Here is a 21801-nt window from a genome sequence, read left to right as displayed (position 1 = left end):
TTTATGTGAGGATCAGACCTCCAGAGAAACTTCCCTGTAGCAGCAGTTTCTTTCTTCCTTTGCCTGCATTTATGCCAAGATGCGCCTCTCCTCAATCTGTTCTGGGCGACATCACCCGCGCATGCGCGGCGGCTCCCTCTCCTCTCCTGTGACTGACCGCTGGTGACCCCAGTTTCTGCAGCAGCGCGCAACTTGGACAGGCTCGGCACACGCGCGCGCGCCCGCACGCAGAAGACACCGCACGAGGAGGCAAGATGGCCGGGATTTTCGGGAAGATCTTCGTGGGCATTTACGTTGAGATAAAACGGAGCGACGGTACGTAGCTAGCTACACACACACACACACACACCGCCCTCCGTCCGGCGGGTCCGGGTGAGGAGCCTACGTTACCGCTCACCGCAGCGGGGTGTTGCTGCTAGCTAGCAAGCCGCTACATCATCATTTTCACCGGCATGTCGTGTTAAAAAAACCGGGCTGAGAAGTGTTAGAGCCTTAAAACCAACACAAATGGCGTTTTCTGTCACGTTGCTGTCGACTGTCAGTGAAGGAGACAACACGCTGGCCGGCCAGCCGGCCAGCCAGCCAGCCAGCCAGCCAGCCGGGAGGGCGGGCGGGCAGGCGGGTCCGTCCACCTGTGCGGTTGTCCGGCCAAAAATGACACCTGCCCTGCCTGGCTCTGTCCGCGCTGCCCTCCTCTCCGCATCATGGCCGAAAGCCCTCCAGTGCTGCTAACCGCACCAGCCTCCGCTGCATCATCCAGCAGTGGCCTGTGAATCAGGGGCTGATGGATGGCTGCATGCAAGGGGCCTCTCCCCTCTAACTGCATCCCATCTCCCTGGCACCAAAATAGCCTGTTTTTACTTTAAAAATGTGTGTGAAACACACCGGCTGTCAAGAATCCAATTAACAGGTGGTGAATGGCAGCTGGTGAAGTTGTGTGTGACATAGTGAATGACAGGGGAAAGTCTTATCATCATCATGAGCCACACCCATTAGCATCTCAGTATCCTTATTTTAAGGTTAAACTGTGACTGCAGGAATCCAGAACGTCAGATATTGATGTCATATTTTTCCCTTTATGAAATGATCTCAGGGCTGTGTTTGGCTCATGGCTCGCTGCATGTGTTAGCGTCTCTGATTTAAAGCAGCATATGTACCCTATAGGCGCTGACTCCTCAGTCCCATGCAGCACAGCGCAGGTCTAGCATCTCTTCTCTCTGCAGGACGGATACACCAGGCGATGGTCACATCACTGCATGAGGACAACGAGAGTGTGACAGTGGAGTGGATCGAGAATGGAGACACCAAAGGGAAAGAGGTATTAACTGCCACTAACTCCCTGTTTTATGTACCTGAAGACACTCATTGCTGTGCTGTCATCATTCAGGCTTAACAAATCCTCTTATGAATCTCTTAATGTCCATTCAGTGCGTCTGGAAAGTAATATGTGCAGCAGTGAGACATGTTTAAATTAACACGCATTCCAACATGTTATACCATAGATATCAGCTTCACAGCCTCCATCTGACAGAATTACAGTGTCGTATGTAGAGGTAGTTTATAGATGTCTCCCTCTATAGCTGCCTCAATATATCACATGTCTTTTCAGATTTAAAGCTGTAGTTCGTCAGGAGTTTGTACTGAAACCGGGAACCGTCCACAACTTTGCACCATAGAGTGAATGAAAAAGATCATTAAATCTTAATAGTCTAATTTGATAACTTTTAATTTTGGAACATTTTTAAATGATGCAGTTTGTTTTTCTGCTTCTCTTGAGTCTCATCTCAGCTCTGTTGTTTTTTCCTCTTTTGAGAGCCACCAACTTTTGTAACTCAGTGCAATCAGCATGATGCATGTTGCTGGAGTTTCAAATCAACATCAGCTACAGCAGTTTTTATTGGACATTAAAATCGAAATGATTGCTTTGTGAGCAGAGAGGAAAACTTTGGTTCTCAGTAAAAACCTTATTACGTCATCGTAAGTTCGTTTCTGCTTCCTCTCTGTCCTGCTGTTACTACAGACATGTTTGAATTAACAGAAACCCATCCGCTCACTGATGGACTCACATCTTCTGAGGAGCTGTGACATTTAGCCCACAAACATCTGGGGCTTGTGGGAAATTATGTTCGTTAAAGGCTGCTAAAGCACATAAATATTGAATAAACAACTTTATTAGATCGTTTCAAAAAACTGTCCTACACATGTAAGCAAACCACACGACTGTTGAGAAAGACTCAGTCCTAGAATTATTACAAATGTCAGTGGGATTTTGAATGAGGATTTTTGAGTTTGAGTTTGCTCTCTGTACAAAGATCTCTGTTGCAAAGGAGATCTTAATCTCAGTGAGATTACTTGATATGATAATAATAATTAAATGAATCTCTGCCATTTTTTCTGCCTCAGATCGACCTGGAGAGCGTCTTTGCTCTGAATCCAGATGTTGCTCCTGACGAGGAGATACCACAGAGTCCTGAGGCTCCTCTTCCTCCCTCCAACGTTGCCAAAACCAGCAAACTCCCCAAGGTCTGCCCCTCAGCAGTTCTCATCAGTTATCAGTCTCTTGTCTCATGTTCATCAGTTATTATTACTGTTCCTCATTTGGTCGTAGTTTTATGTGTGTGCACGTGCTCTATACTGTGTACAAACACAAATAGGTTGACTCTAATGTTTACTTCATTCAGTATGTTTTTGCTTATATAACTTGCCTAAAACAGGACTTGAATTTTAGTCAGATATTCCATATTAAAGTACCTTATTACTAGGTATTTTATATATTATCTTATTAATATAAATCTTATATTTTACATTGTGCAACCTGTAGGTATGAACTGTTTGCTCTGTCCTCTCTGTTTAGGTGATGCTGTACAGCAACACTCAGACGCTAATACTATAACATGAACATGTAAATCTTGTAAGAATCATCACATTTAATTTATTTTTTAATCAACTCATGACCTTAAAGCCACCTGTCTGATTTTACTGATGAATGAGGCGTTCACAAACACACTAACCAGTTGGACAAGCTGTGGTTAATTCACTGCAAATATAATATCCATGATGTAACGACCCATATAAATTTAACAACCCCTGATTCCCTCATGAAAAAGCTGTTGATAAAGATTCATCCTAATCCAAATGTTTGGATTGATTACAGTACCTCACTACACTACAGAATCTATTGTCCTAACTCACTATTTGGGGAGCGTTTATGCCCACAATAATTAAGTTGTTTAATGAAATGTCTGAGCAGGGAGCAGAAATTATACCTTACGCCTGGTTCACAGGTTGATATTGAAACCTGTTGCACCTCCACCGGTGCTTTAGCAGCAGCTGCAGGGTTTTCAGCTGGGAGCCATCTTTCATTGATGTTTCATCCTTTGCTGATGTTGGTTAAATCCCACAAAGATGTTTTTAATTCAGAAATGTTTGACAGGTTTAAATTGTAGTACTAACCACTCCCATTTCTCCATGAATGTGACAGGTACCCGCTGTCGTTAGTGAATGCCACTTTAACAGGACCTGTTAAACCGGCCTACTTTCAAATCTGTAATGGTTTATTGTATTTTTTTGTGTTTTTGTTTCAGACCAGACGGATTACAGCAATACCTAAGTCTGAGAGTGCTCCACGGGAGAATAGAGGTATGTTTGACACTCAACTCTCCCACCTCCTCCTCAGGGAGATGCGGGAGAGTTTTTATCATATCTTGACCTGAGGGCGGACATGCCACCAGGTTCTGGTCTAATACTTGTAACACACAGTTCCTGCCTCAGCATTGCTGATTCAGATTCAGATTGTAGACACAGAATGAGCTGCTGTGGCCATCAGAGCCGAAGCTGCACTGCTGCCTTCTGTTCTTTTCTCTAAAACATCATTCATCATGCAGAGATACCAGTAGAGTTAAATGGAATATGCACAAATAGATTTGCACAGGCCGATGATTATTTTGGACCGTGTGCTCCTCAGCTGCAGCAGTGGGAACCACCCGGGCCCGTCCCAGCCAGCACAGCCAACACAGCCAGCCTGCAGAGCCGCCTCCACCGGCCATCGCTCCCCAGACTGCACTCAGCCAGTCCCTGCTACAGCAGCAGAACGGTAACACAGCCTCTCCGTCTGCTTTGTCCATGTCAGAGGTTATTCCATTCCACAGGCCTCTGAGTGTTTGCAACCTCTGATGTACTTGGAGGTAGCTTCCAAGCGTGCGCTGTTGTGTGTTGTTATTTTCTGGCGGAGGGTGTGAGGCCGAGGCCACAGCCGGTGATGTCATGCGTCCACACAGCTGCGAGTGTGAGAGCGTCAAAGGCTCTTTCACGGTTGCTCACTGGCTTCGCTTCTGGACTTCGACTCATACTACAGCATTTGTTCTAGTTTTCAGATGTGGCTGTCGGGATTAGCATAAATTTATGCTACTGTGGAAATCAAGTCTTCAGATTTAACTCTCAAAAGCATTTCATGTGGAAAGCTGCAGAATCACTTCAAAGAATAACATTTTCCTTTTTTAAACTGTCAGTATATCCCATTAAAAGACCAAAACCAGCAATGAATGTGTGTCCTACTAATAAGCATTATGTGTGTATCCAAAGCCTGATGTCTTATCTCACCCACCTGTACATGGAGCTCTAAAATCAGTGGCATTTAGCATTTAGATGCTTTATTTCATTCAGTAAAGGCTGTAATATGTAATACGTAATACTACAAGTGAAAGTACTGTATTCAAAATTGGACTCGTTAAAGTATGGAAGTATTATCAGAAATTACCTAAAGTATCAAAAGTAAAACTACTCTGTCGCTGCTTTATTGTATGACGGGTTTGCTACTTCTCATTATGCTGCTTGGTTGTTCAGTCATGGAATCATATTTTCTAAAGGTACAATATCATTTGTATGTAAAACCTTAAAGCTCCTGCACACCCGCCCACACAGGTGGTCTCACCTACATTGCCTAATGCATGCTTGATTGACATCTCTGTCACTGTCATGTTGATTTTGTAGTACCTGCTCAGCTGTTACTGACACATCTTATACCTGACTAAGGTCTAATCAGCCAAAATGATTGCAGACACCTGTGTGAGTGTGCAGAGCCTTTAGTTACCAAAGTAGCTACTAATTAAAGCTGTTGGTTAAATGAACTGCAATGAAAAGTGCAACATTTCCCTCTGAAATGTAGTGGAGTAGAAGTATAAAGTAGTATAAAATGGAAATACTCAAGTAAAGTACCTCCAGATAGTACTTAAATATAGTACTTTCCACCCACTTGCACTTGGTGGCATGTGCCGTCATTACCATGGACACACACACTGTAGTTTAATTTGACTCAATCCCACATGTCACTAGAGCACCAAATGTGGATTAATCCGCCACTAAAAATAGTCCCCAACAAATGCACAATTAGATACTGTGTGAGTCATTTCTGCTAAAAACTGCAGGAAGCAGCTGTTTCAGGAAATCACTTTCCATTTTGCTCAAATTATTTGATATGTGTGTGAGCTGAAGATTCTCGTTGTCAGTAGGAATGAATGATCACACAGACCACAACAGTTATGTTGCTGTGTCTGCCATTTTTGTAGTAGTAGTTTTTATTAGTACAACCCACACACTTGTAGTGGGTCATAGGTGATGACAGAGAAGGATTACTTTTCTTTGAGTCCATACATTGTTTTATATCAGAATCCTGCACAGTGGAACCATACATAAATGTTTGTTAATTGTGATTATTTTGATTATTTTCGCTCCCTCCTCTCCAGCACGGAGGAAGTCCAACTGTGTGAAGGAAGTCGAGAAACTGCAGGAGAAGCGAGAGAAGAGGCGACTTCAGCAACAAGAGCTCAGAGAGAAGAGGGCGCAAGTGAGGAGCAAACACACACACACACACACACACACACAGCATCTCAGGTGTGCAAAGGTTTCTCCGACTTCACTGTGAAGTTCATCCTTCAGTTTGTGCACTAGAGGTTTCAAGTTTCCACACAAACTTATGTAAGTTGCAGACTGGACCATGACTGGTTTCTGAATATTGTTGTAAAATGGATGGATGGATAGATAGATGGATAGATAGATGGATAGATGGATAGATGGATAGATAGATAGATAGATAGATAGATAGATAGATAGATAGATAGATAGATAGATAGATAGATAATAAAATATCAAAAGTAGCCTAACAATAGTGATAAGAAGTATTGTACAAAAGAGATTTTTTTAGCTGTTATTGTACAGTGTAATGGCATGTGGCAGGACAGATTTCCTGTATCTGTCCCTTCGACAGCGGAGCTGTAGCAGCCTGTGGGAGAAGGTGCTCCGCTGTCTGTCCACTGTGTGATGGAGAGGGTGCTGATCATTGTCCATGATGGATAACAGTTTATTCAGCGTCCTCCTCTCCACCACAGTCTGAAAAGACTCAAGTCTGAGTCCGAGTACAGAGCCGGCCTTCTTGATGATCTTATCAAGTCTGTTGGTGTCGCTGGCTCTGATGCTGCTGCCCCAACAAACGACAGCAAAGAAGATGGCGCTGGAGACCACAGACTGGTAGAAGATCTCCAACATTTTGCTGCACACGTTGAAGGATCTCAGTTTCCTCAGGAAGTAGAGTCTGCTTATCCCCTTCTTGTACACAGTCTCTGTGTTGGGTTTCCAGTCCAGTCTGTTGTTGATCACCACACCGAGGTATTTGTAGTCCTCCACCTCCTCCACCACCTCCCCTTTGATCCGTAGTGGCTGTGAAGGCGTCTTCTTCCTCCTGAAGTCGATCACCATCTCTCTGGTCTTGCTGATGTTCAGCCTCAGGTGGTTCTGTTCGGACCACTCAACAAAGTTGTCTATCAGTGTCCTGTACTCCCCCTCCTCTCCCTCTCTTATACACCCGACAACAGCTGAGTCATCAGAGAACTTCTGCAGGTGACATGACTCAGTTGTACTTGAAGTCAGTGGTGTATAAGGTGAAGAGGAAGGGAGAAAGCACAGTCCCCTGTGGAGCTCCTGTATCACTGACCACCACATCAGACAGCCCGCTGCCCAGACGGACAAACTGTGGCCGGCCTGTCAAGTAGTCAGTAATCTAGGAGATCACTGCATCGTTAACACCCATCCCCCGCAGCTTCTCACCCAATAGCAGAGGTTGAATGGTGTTGAGGGCACTGGAGAAATCAAAGAATGTGATTGTTGCAGTGCCTCCTCCACCATCAATATGCATATGGGCTCGTTGCAGCAGGTAAATGACAGCGTCATCGACTCCTAAATGGGGCTGATAGGCAAACTGCAGGGGGTCAAGGAATGTCCTCACCTGTGGACTCAGCTGGGCCAGGACCAGTCTATCCAGGACTTTCATCACATGCTCATGCATTCGTGTTCTAAACTGAGATTTAAGGTGCAGACATGGCTCTGCACGGTGAGTCTGAAACATCCAAGTGAGGAACAGGAGAAGAAACATGTTTCTGATGGGGGAGGAAGTATGTACGGTTAGGTGTGTGTTTACATGTGTTGCAGGCAGAAATAAAGGGGGTGTTGCTAATTTAGCCTGGTGCACTAATGGTCAATGATGTGGAATCAAGCAAAAGCATACTTTCAGACCTCAGGCTGGATTTGGTTCATGTGCAGAAGTCTAGTCGGATCATTGACTTTGCTGAATAAGTGCATGAATTTTTCTCTGCTGTGTCTGTATGAATATGTTGTCATAATTTTGTTTTTGTTAATTTCAGGAGGTGGATGTCAATTTACCGAACTATGAAATCATGTGTATGATCAGAGACTTCAGAGCCAGTCTGGACTACAGGCCTTTAACCAGTAATGATCTGGTAAGTCTGGTTTAGAGCCGTGTTTCCTGATTCAGCGTTACGTATTAAAATCTTCCACAAAAGATCGTGTGACACAGTGAATAGAAGCAGGTTCATCATTTAATGAAGGTTTCTAGATAATAGTCAGGCTTTTACATCATTGTAATATGTAGGTCATTTAGAGATTAAATCCTGTATACTACATTAATCATTAGTATTATGCTGTGTACCTAAATGTTTAGAAAACCCACTTTATTTAAATCTTTTCCAACCTTAAAGCTATTTAAGAGGCGTCAGAGGGGGAAAGTTGCAGTGTTGAGGCTCTTTTTAATGTCTTATACGAGTGTTAACAATACAATTTATCTGTTGACATTTCAGATCGAGGAGCACAGAATATGTGTGTGTGTGCGTGCACGTCCCCTCAATAAAAAAGGTAAGAGTAGCTTTATTCTGTATGTGTGCTCACCACCGCTAGACCTGTTTATTTATTTTATTTTAGTGTGACCAGTAACGTTCTCATTGAGATTAAACTGAACTGATCATACGCAGAGGTTAGTCAACACCGAGACAAATGATGTCAGTTGTGTTTACTTACCGCCCGGGAACGACAGAATCTCATCTCTCATGTATCAGTAACAGCTGTTTTCTTTGACGCCTGAACAAAATAAACGCCTTGTCCGTGCCTCTTCAGAGCTGTCCGTGAAGGATTTGGATGTGATCACCATTCCCAGTAAGGACGTGGTAATGGTCCACGAGCCCAAGCAGAAGGTCGACCTGACCCGCTACCTGGAGAACCAGACTTTCCGATTTGACTACGCCTTTGATGAGAACTCCACCAATGAAATGGTTTACAGGTAATGTGTTTGTCTATGGAAGCCCAACATGTTCAATATTACATAAATTAATTTATCTCATAAAGAAGCTTTTCATAAGTGTTATCGCCCTCTCGTCTTTCAACCAATCACATGCCCCTTGCTTCTCTTTCCTAGCGGCTGCAAATCTTAGCCAGTTAGCTCCTGTTAGCTAGAGCAACAATGCTAACATTACTCTGAATCAACTAACTAGAGACCATTGTAGATAAATATGACAGACACAGAAGCTTCTGTAGCTCTTTAGCCTTAGCATAACAAGGCTGTTCATACTACCTAGCCAGCTAGCTTGTGAGCTTATTATTCAGCGTCAAAGTGAAGAGTACATGTTGTCATTGTTAGCTAGCTCCTGTTAGCTTGAGGAACATCTTTAGAATCAAAAGCTGCTAAGATGACTCCGAATTAACAAGCTAGCATTTGCAGCTGCTGTTAATGCTGAGTAATAAACCAAGCTAACAACCTCACCTAGCTTGTTAGCCAATTAGGTTGGTAGCACGTGTAGCATTGTCAAGCTAAATGAATAAAAGATGATAGTGTCTGTCTTTACATACAGCAGCAGCTAGATAGTTAATTCAGAGTTACTTTGACATTGTTGTTACTCCAGCTAACAGGTGCTAATAGGCCTAAATCTGGTAGCAGTTAGATTGCTAGTTTAAGAGAAGCAGGAGGCATGTGAAGTGACATCATGTAATAAAGACTTAATATGAAAATAGTAATAATAATAATGAGTTGAGTTTTAATATTTTCTTATTCTTGTATTTATATACTTTCCACAATTTATTCATGCACACATTTCGTGCAAATCCACTCACCTAAATCACTCCCTGATCAGCTGATTGATGAGCTGGCGAGTTTTAGTGTCATTCTACATCGTCTTTTGTTGTACATGATGCTGTTTTGTATTCAGACTGAAGGATTGAAGTTACGGTGGCTCAAAGTATTTGTTATTATAGCGCTCCTTATTTTTCTTCTGCTCACAGGTTCACCGCTCAGCCGCTGGTTGAGACCATTTTCGAGAGGGGGATGGCGACCTGCTTTGCATACGGACAAACTGGAAGTGGAAAAACACATGTGAGTGCTTTTTAACTGGAGAAGAATTCGTGTGTCGCTGCCCTCTTCCTGTTTTAACTCGTATCTCCTTTTCAGACGATGGGAGGGGACTTTTCAGGAAAGAACCAGGACTGCTCTAAAGGGATCTATGCACTCTCTGGTTGGTTGCTCCCATACTGCTTTATCTTCACTGCTGGTTTACTCCATTTGGCTGAATTCAAGTCTCTTTTTTTCTTTCCTTGTGCAGCCAGAGATGTCTTTCTCATGATTAAGAAGCCTAATTACAAGAAGTTGGATCTTCAAATCTTTGCCACATTTTTTGAGATTTACAGCGGAAAGGCAAGTGTGTTTTAAATGAGCAGTAATAGATTTATTCCAGAGGAGGAGTTTGGGTTGTATTAACCAGGTGAAATCACTCCTAACTGCCCACAGATTCTCAGACTGACACATTTTCAGTCCTACTTTTAGGCTCTGGAGTAAAAACATGTCATCACCTCTCTATCAGCTGGACATTACTCCATTACTCCCATCTCTGCTGATATTTAGGAAAGCTCCAGGGGTGTCTGAAACAGATGGTGTTCAGACAGACACTGTTGGAGGAGAGGTTAACACTTGAGCATATTGAGAGATTATTTTGTCAAAAACTGAATAATTTTAATGACTGACCTTTGGGGGATGCAAATTAGATACATGCTGTGAAGGTCCTTGCAGCCTTTGCGCTTTTTGGCGGAAAATCCTGCTTTGCAAAAATGATGATTTGGGTGTGCCACAACTCAGCTGAAGTCATGGGAAAACTTTCATGCAAGTCATAATACTAATATTTAAGTCCTGTTTGGTGACTGCAGACTGTTACTGTGTAGTCCTGCTCTGAGGTTGGAGTAGTATCAGTCCCAGTTTGTTTGTGTTGTAGCTTTGTGTGTTTGCTTCAGCTTGTGTTTGTTGCAGCATTTCAAACTGTTGCGTGACACTTGAAGAGGAACGTGACAGAGGCTCCGATAGGGACGGTAAAGCTGCAGAAATGTCAGGTGCTCAACCACTTTGTGTGTGCATTAAAAGGTGTTTGACCTGCTAAACCGCAAAGCCAAGTTACGGGTCCTGGAGGACGGGAAGCAGCAGGTGCAGGTGGTGGGGCTGCAGGAGAGGGAGGTGAAATGCACAGAGGACGTCCTCAAACTCATCGAAGTGGGAAACAGCTGCAGGTGAAACAGCCGGAAGAGCATTTCACTGAATTACTGTTATAAATGTTGTCAGAAAACTTTGCGACCGGCCCTCAGAAATAAGCTTTATGAGTTTTTCCCTTCAGGACTTCTGGTCAGACCTCAGCGAACGCTCACTCCTCTCGGAGCCACGCCGTGTTCCAGATCATTCTGCGCCGACGGGGGAAGATGCACGGGAAGTTCTCCCTCATTGACCTGGCGGGAAATGAGAGGGGGGCGGACACATCCAGCGCTGACCGCCAGACTCGTCTCGAAGGAGCTGAGATCAACAAGAGCCTGCTGGCACTAAAGGTCTCCTCCTCAGTACTTCACATGTCTGGTGCATCAGTGGCCTTAATGCAATGTTTGAACAGTGTTCATGCTGCACACATGCACAGTACAGTCAGCAGGGATGGTTCAGTCTCACTGGTAGGGGTGGATGACACCAAAATCATCTGTCACAGGATATGCAAATTTATATCACAGTTTAGTAATTGCTTTGTAAATTCAGTAAAAAAAAGTGTAAAATGACCACACTGTACCATACATAACTACATTTTATTATTTTCCTCTTTTATTTGGAGCTTCCATACAAACAAAAACATGAGACAACACTCGAGTTAAACACAAAGTTAAATACATAATTTAAGAGAAGATCGTTGTTGACTTGACACTGTCTGCAGGAGTGTATTCGAGCTCTGGGCAGAAACAAACCTCACACTCCGTTCAGAGCCAGCAAGCTAACCCAAGTGCTGAGGGACTCCTTCATCGGAGAAAACTCCAGAACATGCATGGTAAGACAAAAACTGGGGGCACATGCATTATTTAAAATCTGATGTTGGACAGTTTTGGATGAAGTCTTGATGAATACTGAACTTTGCGCCGTTTCCCTGCAGATTGCGACCATCTCTCCTGGAATGGCGTCCTGTGAAAACACCTTAAACACGCTGAGATATGCTAACAGGTAACACAGATTATTCTGACAAAAAAGCTTTTGTTTAACTTTTATTTCACAGCATTATTTTTAAAAAGTGCCCCCAAAAGGATTCACAATTTACATTTCAACAAGGTGTTTCTGTGTTCTGTAAATCAAGGACAGAATATAACACCTGAGAGAACATTTTAAGAAGTAGTTATTCTGCATCAGTAGCTTTGCAGGGTTATTGGTCTTTCACATTAATGTAAACACAAATCTTTACGAAACATCTCTGCCTGCAGTAACTCTCCTCTCCCTCATATAAACATGCAGCCAAAAAAAGAGCCAAACTCAATTCATAGCATTTCCCTTCATACCCAGACAACACAAGAGTGATGGTGTCAGCTGACTGTGAACGTGTTGCATCTCTTAGTTTTGAGTTAAGTTTCTGCATTTCAGAATCAATGTAAAGCTTCATCTAACAGCTGTCATTTGTCCATAGACCTTCCAATACATAGTCATATTAATCATTATTTTTTGATTGATTAGTTGAGCAGTATTAATGGATGTTTTGGCACTTTGGCGCAGTGCAAAATGGTGTAAAATACAACATTGATATGTTCATCATTTGGGATTGTTTCTGACAGACGTTTCATTTTTGTTCTAGCCCCCACTCAGCAAAATACCTGCAGTTTTTAAGCTAAGATGCCAACGAATATCATGATCATTATCTCTCCATTTTCTATTTTATTAGCTTTGAGTTTTGGGAAGCATAAAAGTAGCAGCTTCTTATTTTTAGCTGACTGTTGCTGGTTAAAATAAACATCACTGGAGGCAGGTTATAATCAACTGTAGCTAATTCATTGCTAAAAGGAGAAGTTGGTTTGTGTTCTGGAACAGGGTTTGATGGGAGCGGTGAAAGGAACCAAAACAATGAGCTAAAACAGGCTAAAAGATGGGAGCTGAGGGGAACTGCAGACTTTGCTGAGGACTCAGGCGACACCTTTGACAGTACACGTGACCTATTGTTAATACAGGTGCAATTGTTCTTTTCTAGAACAGCACATCACCAGTTACAGTTTGTACAGTTAGTAAGTTAGTCTTAGTCTGGGTGGCAGCGGTATGAAGGTTTCACAGCATGAAAATTGGCAGTTATCATAGCATGTACGTTTGCTTATCTACAACAATGAATTCTAACCTGTTAGTGTTATTAAAAAATACTGTATTCTACCATATTAGTAGTATTTTAAAAATATAGGACAGATTATTTCACTTCTGTTTTCGTTCCTTTAAGGCTCACTGTAGCTGATGGTAGTAATAATAATTGTGTAATACTGTGATATTGTCTGAGATGGATATCGTACCGTGGAATCTCGGTTAACCTTTGTGTCCCTGTTTGTCGTCCTTCTCCTCACACGTTCATTCCGACTAAATCAAATTAATGTGAGACTGGTTGCACAACATAACCTGATCTCTCCTCTCTCTTCTTCTGTGGTCCTGTGTTTTTCCTGTCTCTTTCCCGCCGTGTCTCCAGAGTAAAGGAGTTTGGAATAAGTCCCTCAGACATTCCCTTCTCCCAGAGCGGGGGCGGAGGGGGTCGCTCTGAGCTCTCCCCTACCTATGAGTACGGTCACTTTACACTACGTCTCTCCACAGCGGCCTTCACAACGAGCTGCCGTCATACTGGCATGTGACATTACCCACATCATCCATTAGTAACCTCTTTTTGTTGTGTCCACTCAGAAGTTAGCCCAAGCCACGCAGAGCCACAGAAAGTATCAATAAATCCCATGAAAAGACCAACATCAATAAATTGATCCTAATAAGTGTTGTTGGTGTATTTAAGGCTGATATCGTATCCTTCTGTGCCAAAGAGCTCCAGTCCCACTACAACATCCTGCTGTTCCAAATAGTCACTAGGATTAATCCGTGGCTGAAAATAGTCCCCAACAAATGCACTATTTCCTCCTGTTTGAGTGATTACAGTGACCAGCTGTTTTGGGAAATTACTGAACCTTTTTTCTACCTTCAGTAGGAACCAATGGGCTTGGGTCTGAGATCCGTAGAGAGGAAGTCAGACACTGAGATGCTGGTTTTGGTCTTTTCATTGAATTTGTTGACAGTAACAAGAATATAAAACACCACCAACCCTGCAGGCTGTGCTTAAAGTCCCCTTCCACACAAAATGTGTTTTTCTTTGATCTTTGAACTCCACTGTGTGACGTATGGGCAGCGTTTACACTTTGTATTAACACGTGATCTCTATCTGAACACATCTAGATAAGGAAAAACGTACGCAGGTGTAAATGCATGCAGAACAAATCAGAGGCTGTGTGACTGACATTGTGATTGGATGTTAGCCAGGTGTAAATGACATATGTACAGCTCGACTGTGTCCTTAAAATAATCTACAGAAAGTTGAAAGGTCACCCGCCTCTGCATCTTCCTGCTAGCTAAAGCAAGCCTGGCAAAAGGTACAAGTAGAAAATTTAGAAATGAATGACGACCACTTGTGACCCCACATGGCTAATTTGCATATTGCAGTAACATTTTAGTCCCAGCTGTAAATGTAAAGACTATGGTTCACATGTCATTGTGCAGATAATGTGTCCAGATTCACAGCACATGTTAATAGCAGGTGATAAATGGGCTGTTCTCACATCCATCTGCTAAAAGGACCAAAGTTTCTGCCCTTAAAGGATAACTTTGGTTTTTTACAACCTGGACCTTATTTGTAGCATTAAATACGCCCATTTACTCACCCAGACAACTTTGGTGGCATTTTGAGTCGTTTTGAAGAAATTAGCCCCAGAGGAGCGGCGCGTATATCCGTATAATGCGAGTACTCGGGGCACCCGTGCGCAGCCTCTATAAACGCATAATCTGCGGCGAAACTCGTTCATATTCCAATATTTTGTGATGATATGCTGGTGCTATTCCCCTCTGAGCCCGTGGTGGCATGTCATCAACATCCAGCGTCTCTAGACAACTACTTCTGACATGGATGACGTCATTTTCGAGCGCCGCGCTGCGAGCAACCAGCCACAACACGGCTAACTCTGCGGCGGTCGGCTAGTTTAGCTGTAGTTTGCGACTGTTATTTTTCACAAAACGGATGAATATTTTTCCAACTCTGAGGTGGTGGACGATGACTTTGTTTACGATGGACGTCCTTACCGTTTTGAGCCAGAGTACACGGACGAGGAGCTCGTTGAAAGGAGGACGCGGAGGCAGAGAGAGGAACAGCTGGCCAAACAACAACAAACGGCTGCGCGTCCACGAGTAGACGGTAACTGGTGGTGTTCTTGTGGACAATGTTCATCGATGACAACAGAGGAGGAATGCCTCTGTTGCCACCAAAGTTGTCTGTGTGTCTAAATGGTCGTATTTAATGCTACAAATAAAGTCTACAAACGAAAGTTATCCTTTAAATCTGAGTTTAACTCGTTCATATGCTAATGCAAATCGCAGTCCAGTATGCAGCTAACACAAGTGTGATGCAGAAACATGAAGCTTCTAGTGCAGAAACACGGATAAATATTTGCATTGAGGGAGAATTTTTAACTAATAAGCTTCTTTGTGGAAATCTACGTCAGACACAAATTATTATTCCAAGATGTCGTATTAAAATATGTCTGGAGGGGGCCTTTAATGATGGCAGCTAACCTGCAGGCTACCAAACTCGTGACTGGAGCCACCTAAATGTATTCAGTATATTTTAGGGTGATTGGTCTGAGCTGTTGCATCATTGAATCCCACAGTTGGTTGATGGGTTTAACTTTTGCCTGTTTAGTCATTTTTTGGTTCATTTTACATCAACATTTTTCTCCACTGGCCATTATTTTTTGATTTTGACCTGCTTTTAGATTTCCCCCACGCTGCATGGAGTCACTCTGTATTTGTTGCATTTTCACCAGCAACTCGTCTGCATGTCGCATGCAACTACCAACCAGTTTGCTGCCCGCTGTTGGACATCACACACCTCAGCAGTCGCTGCAGTAGCCATGTTGTTATTTGACGAGCGGCACTGATGTGTTGTCAGGGTGAAGGAACTCACTGTGGACCCAGCAGCAGCGATGGACAGCCATCAGGGAGGACACGTCACTCAGCTGGAGGTGCTGGAGGCTCAGTGGGGAGTTGGGAGCTCACCGCAGAGGGACGACCTGAAGCTGCTCTGTGAACAGAACGTAAGACAAGTTCAGCTACTTCACATATCATTTGATTTCACATATCAGTCAAAGGTTAAGGAGAAAAGTCTTAAAACAATACTCATATCTTTGCTGGCTACAGTCATTCCTCCTGTTCACACTGGCTGGCACAGAGGGTCAGAGTGGAACCAGAACTTCAGGGATCTGTTCCTGAAGTGAGAAAACCTCATTCCTCAACACTATATCACATGGATCGCTTCATGTGTTTAGTCTTTATGTGCCTAGTATTTATGTTTTTAGCTGCATTTAACAAACATTTCCCATTTTTTAGCATTTTTAGCTAAAACTTAGCGACACAAAGAGGGAAGTTTGTACTGAAAAGCCTGTAACTTCTGTAGATCTGTTTAACTCTGCCTGCTGAAGCTTCTCAGGAAACACTAAATACTGTAAAATATTTGAAAGCAGAATAGATTCTATGGATTTTGTCCCCCATCATTAACACAGCACGTGCATTAAATCCAGTATGAACAAGAGGAACGATTCCAGCAAGCACAAACAGCTTCTAACAGCGGTTTGTGTCACGGTGATGTAAAACAAACATGTTCTCTGCAGGAGGAAGAAGTTTCCCCGCAGCTCTTCACTTTCCACGAAGCCGTCTCTCAGCTGGTGGAGATGGAGGAGCAGGTTCTGGAGGACCACCGGGCGGTGTTCCAGGTACAGTACAGTCTTTACTTTAAACGTGGCTCATGTTCAGGTGTAAACAGGCTGGCTGAAGTGGAATATAGATCAGAGGATGTGAACATGGATGAATTCACTCTCAGCAAATCACATTACTGGCCTCATAGCTCTGAAACAGCTGAGCCAATCACAGGGAAGCAGGACAACAGCTCAACAAACGAAGAGACGCTTCTTCTGGAAGTCACGTTAATGTCTGGATGGTGCAGAACTGCACGATGAGAATACAGCAGCACAAATCTGCAGCCAGGTGGTCTTTGGTTTAAAAAGCTAATTGGTACAATGAAGCCAGAAATACATAACAGAAACAATAATAGATGTTTCTTTAATAGACAGCATCAGTACTGTTTTTTAAAAATAAAACATGAAACACCACCGCTTCTACAGAGTTCAGAAGAAGACCATGATGCAGGAATTTCAAGGTGAAGAAAACCCCAAACTGTTTGGTCATAGCACTGCCACAAAAATAGAGCTGAAATAATTAGAACCAAGTCGAGAGGTCCATGTCTCAGTCCATTTTCGTTTTCACTGTAGACATTAAAGGCAGGCGCTCCTCAGCGTCACGTCTCGCAGTCTGAAGTCTCTGTTAAAGTGCAGCTTGTCGTTACAGGAGTCGATCCGCTGGCTGGAAGACGAGAAGGTGCTTTTGGAAATGACGGAGGAGGTCGACTACGACGTCGAGTCATTCGCAACCCAGCTGGAACAAATCCTGGACCAGAAGATCGACATCCTCACCGAGCTGAGAGGTAAACATCATTCGTCTTAAAATGTTCCAGCGGCCTTCAGACGTTTCTGTTAGTCGGACAGTAATCTAACATGTCGGCCTCGTGTCAGAGCGTGACCACGTCGGACATTTTCGTATCACTTTGAAAATGAGAGTCTGCAATGGACGCTGTCAGAGCGGCTGCTGCAGCTCAGCAAATGTCCTTCATTTATTGCCTCAGTCTTCATCTCTTATGCAAAAAAAAAAAAAAAAAACAGTTTAAGAAGCCATGAAAAACTGCAAAATAGCAGATTTTACATCTATCAAAGCTCTTCGCTCCTGTTCAACCGGAGCAGAAGAGGATAAAACCATCCAACCGCAGTAATAATCAGACCAACAGTCTCTCTGTAAGCTCAGTGTTCATTCATGCAGCCGCACAGATGAATAAATGAATATCCAGGCAGAAGGAATTGAGCTTATTGTCCTGTCAGTCGGTGCTTCTTCACGTTCAGATCCTATAAAACAAGCAGCAGAATTTCCTCTCTGACAACATGAAGCATGAAGCAGGCCGAGCACCATCACTCTCAGGCAAAGTAAAGACGAAAACAGTAAAATAAGTTTAACATCCGTCAGTAGTTTCCATCCACCTGTTTTTAGGAGCATTTTAAATCTGCACATAAGGAGACATACATTTCTAATTTTCTAACGTTATTTGTTTGATTGGTATTTATCAGCTGCATCATCATCATCATTTTCTTCTGCAATAGTTTACTAACTGACTGGAGAAATATCGCCACCTACTGTTCACCTCAGTGAATCCATCCCTAATGTTCAGAAGTTGATGAAAATGTGCAGAAATTTACTTTCTTTTGTGTGAAAATCTGGTTAAAATTTGTGCTGCATTTGGACGTAAACTTGTGATGTAGCCAGTGAGAAGAAACAGAAACTTCTTCTTCGTTGGTAAAACATTTAACTCACCGCTGTTCTCTCTCTGTCATGCAAACATTGGCATGGCCAACATGGCCTCAACTAAAACAAACAACCGATGAAGCCAACAGTGTTAGCATACTTCAGTGATTGATTGTAACCTGTGCTGATATTCTGTCTTCTTTCAGATAAAGTCAAGTCTTTCCGCTCTGCACTCCAGGAAGAGGAGCAAGCTAGCCAACAGATAACCCCCAAGAGGCCTCGTGCACTATAGACATGTATAAAATATGATAATATTCACTTGATTCAGAAGGGTGAAGTCCTGCCAGTGAGAAAGTGACTGCTGATGAAAGAGCTGATGTAGCTCAGCTTTGATTTTTATGACTTACTGTCTCTCTCACCTCAGTCACACCTGGTGTTAAAATGCGAACTGTAGACCAACGCGCTGTCAGGGTGTCGAGATTAGAGCTGCCCAACCACATCTGGAAGTCGTCCGGCTCGCGTTGTGTTCGGATCTTAAGTTTAAACGCAGATTCTGAAAGAGACAGGCCTCTAATTACTGATTAGACGTCTATTATGTGCCATGAAAGCAGAACTTTGTGAAAACCCAAAACAATACGGGTTGAAATGAAGAAATAACAGTGTGTGCTGCAGCTGATCTGCTACACATGACATAAGCACAGTGTAGCAACACTGTGCACAGAACAAACTGACAGTCATTTTTATACAAAGGAAGGAATAGATTATTCATAGATTACATTCGCCGAATTTACAAGAGGGGACGAATTATTAAGAATTTATCGTAGACAACGTTGCACAAAGTTTAGAAAGTTTCCCTGAACTCAACAACGCACAAATTTTTTTTTTAAGGGAGTCTGGGGATGATTTGCCACCACCTCAGATTATTCACGCGCAGGGTTTGCTCTGGAGGACAGAGACCTGATCTCAACGAGAATGTGTCCAACATACCCGATCTGAACACAATCCGGATGAGGAGTTCGGATACAGAACCATTTTAATACCAGGTGTAAATATGGTGTCTGTGCGTTTGGTCTCTCTTCAACCTCTTTGCTGTACAGGCTGCCATCGCTTCCCATCATGCATCCGTCCACCTGTAAAACCAAAGAGCAGAACTGTCTTTGCTCTTCCATCCTCCTGTGAAGTGTATTTAGAAGGTTTTGTAAGTGTGATAAGTCACAAGTGCTTCGTTTTAAACAAAAAAGGTGAATAATTTATTTGTTTTAAATACATTTTTATAAGGTCAATCATGGCTTATCCTCACTTTGGCCAATTTTATAAACAACTTTTGCCATTTTGTGCAATATTTGGAGGATTTTCTTCCTGTTCTTCCCCTTGTTTCAGCTCAGGGGTGAACGGGACATGTCGAGTTTGTGTGTAAAATGAGCCAACGTGTGTTTGTGTTGATACTGTGTGTAATATATGTTTGACTGAGAGGAAGCTTAAAATATAAAACTAACCTTGCATTACATGAATTGGCCTAATGGGGGCACTATAATCAAAGGCAAAGCAACTGATTTCAGAGTGTCCTACACAACTGTTACTGAGACAGCAATTTTTAATTTGCCAAAATAAAGAAAAGTTTCTTCTTGTTGCTGTATTTGTTTTTATTTATTCTGTAAAAATTTAGTTTAAAATGTTAATATGATGTAAGTGAGTTGTATCTGATACTGCAGACAGACATTTATTATGACTTTACACTTGAGAGTACATGAATTTAATATTCAGTCATTTCTGGAATTTACTGAGTGATCAATGATTTCTGTCATTGACTAATTAAAGGATCAGAAAAGTGTTATTCTATATTTTTTGGTTAAATTGCTGCAGTGAAGATGTAAATCTTTCAAAACAGGCCTCTAAACTGTCATTTAATTTTTTAGAAGAGGCTAAATAATTTCCAGCTGGACAATAGTTTTTAGCTTTTTTAATGTTATTCAAGTTGTCATTTGTTGAGGACTATTTCCAGCTGTGGAGTGAACACATTTGGTGATGTTGTGCATTGATTGAAGCAGGAGTCCCTGTAGTGATTGCAGAACATCTTGAGCTTTGCCAAATCAAAATGAATTGAAACTAGTTAGTGAGCACAGGGAGCAGAAAAATAAATATCGAAAAAGTGAAGTACAGCTGCTTCCACTGCGAACTCAAACTTGACAAAAAGTAGTTAAAAAAAAAAAAAAAGATCTCAGTCATTCAGGCTCTTTTATCTGTCTCACCCTGAGGGCTTCTTCAGTTCTGACAGGTGAGGAGTCCCAGGTATTTAACCTCTGTGGAGTCAGTATCAAGGTCATTGACCCCCCTGGTCGTTAGCGCTCCCTGCTGTGTAACAGCAGTCATCAGTCAGCTGAGGCCAGGTGTGAATGGCTGTTAAACCTCCTGGAAAGAGGAGAAAGGGCAACATTGTAGATGGAGGGTACGTGGCGTCATGGCCCCCCACCTCTGATGAAGGATGGTTTCTCTACTTTGCTGTAAATGGCCTTCTTCTATCCTCTTTCAAACCATCTGTCCTGTAAATATGTACGTCGTCCTCCTCCAATGAGTGTCCTTTATCTCTCAGGTGGAGGTAAGCCGGCCTTCCTGTTCTGAGCCTTGCGTTAGTCCAGTGGTTGTTCAGCTTCCCTGTGGCCTCCTCGCTGCACTGGACTGCCATCCAATAGTTGTGGAGATATTTGCCTGAAGCAAAGTGATGGACAGACCGTCCCGCTGCTGCTGCACGGCTAATAAAATCACACGCACACATGTGGAGTTACCGTCCAATTGTATTTATTCCACAGTACAGACAATGGTAGAGAGAGCCGGGGGGGCCGGGCGGAGGTCTGCCCAAACTGCCAGAACACATACGAACTAACAGACATCAGCACCGACTGGATCGTCTGTCTGAAGACAACATGAGTCAAAATCACTGCTACCCTGCTGTCGTTAGTCACGTACACACAGTGGCATCAATGTCGTGAATGAAGAAAAACACTTTCCAGGTCTGCTAACAGAAATCAGAAAAATACTGCTCACACTTTACATTAAAGCCCCTGTTTCGCCTTTAGAAGCAGCATGTTAACATTTAATAAATGCTTTATAACACTAGAATGTTTTGTAGATGTAAGCAGTTCTAACAACATTGTTTAAGCATCTGTAATGTACAGTATATAAAAATCCTTTAAGACAAAACTACATGTGCAAGTTTTCTTATAAAGTGTTTGACAACACATCATTCGAAGGCAAATTTAATACTGTTTATAATGAAGACATATTATATTCATCTACATATTAATTAACTGTTTACTATCCAATTACTGACACTGTAGGAAGAGTCACTGCTTACAACTACATTATGGTGCTATAATGTGTTCATTACTGTGGTTATACACTGCTTATAAATGCTTATTAAAGGGGTTAAAATAAAGTGTTTCTGAAATACTTTCAAATTTGAGCATGAGTCTAATTTCAAACACTGCATATATCCAAAATATATGGAAATT

General features: G+C 42.6%; 1 protein-coding gene across 1 annotated transcript; it reads left to right on the top strand.

Moving 5' to 3' along the window:
• The first annotated feature begins 254 nt into the window (after nucleotides 1–254).
• Nucleotides 255–19811, top strand: LOC121622663 (kinesin-like protein KIF2A). The gene is made up of 21 exons (XM_041959535.1): nucleotides 255–315; nucleotides 1224–1318; nucleotides 2404–2523; nucleotides 3585–3639; nucleotides 3965–4093; nucleotides 5742–5842; nucleotides 7692–7787; nucleotides 8145–8199; nucleotides 8458–8620; nucleotides 9616–9706; nucleotides 9782–9845; nucleotides 9933–10024; nucleotides 10742–10884; nucleotides 10989–11193; nucleotides 11565–11675; nucleotides 11778–11845; nucleotides 13332–13421; nucleotides 15840–15984; nucleotides 16558–16659; nucleotides 17291–17426; nucleotides 18499–19811. The coding sequence occupies exons 1-21, from the start codon at nucleotides 255–257 to the stop codon at nucleotides 18582–18584; spliced, it is 2208 nt and encodes a 735-aa protein (XP_041815469.1). The 3' UTR covers nucleotides 18585–19811.
• The last annotated feature ends 1990 nt before the right edge of the window (nucleotides 19812–21801 follow it).

The sequence above is a fragment of the Chelmon rostratus genome, chromosome 19 (assembly GCF_017976325.1).
Source record: "Chelmon rostratus isolate fCheRos1 chromosome 19, fCheRos1.pri, whole genome shotgun sequence".
Lineage (NCBI taxonomy): Eukaryota > Metazoa > Chordata > Actinopteri > Chaetodontiformes > Chaetodontidae > Chelmon > Chelmon rostratus.
This window is presented reverse-complemented; position numbering and strand designations above follow the sequence as displayed.

Coding starts and splice junctions, on each gene's coding strand:
- LOC121622663 (XM_041959535.1), top strand. CDS start 255: ATGGCCGGGATTTTCGGGAAGATCTTCGTGGGCATTTACGTTGAGATA. Junction 1,319..2,403: donor GAGACACCAAAGGGAAAGAG/GTATTAACTGCC, acceptor TTTCTGCCTCAG/ATCGACCTGGAGAGCGTCTT. Junction 4,094..5,741: donor CCTGCTACAGCAGCAGAACG/GTAACACAGCCT, acceptor CCTCCTCTCCAG/CACGGAGGAAGTCCAACTGT.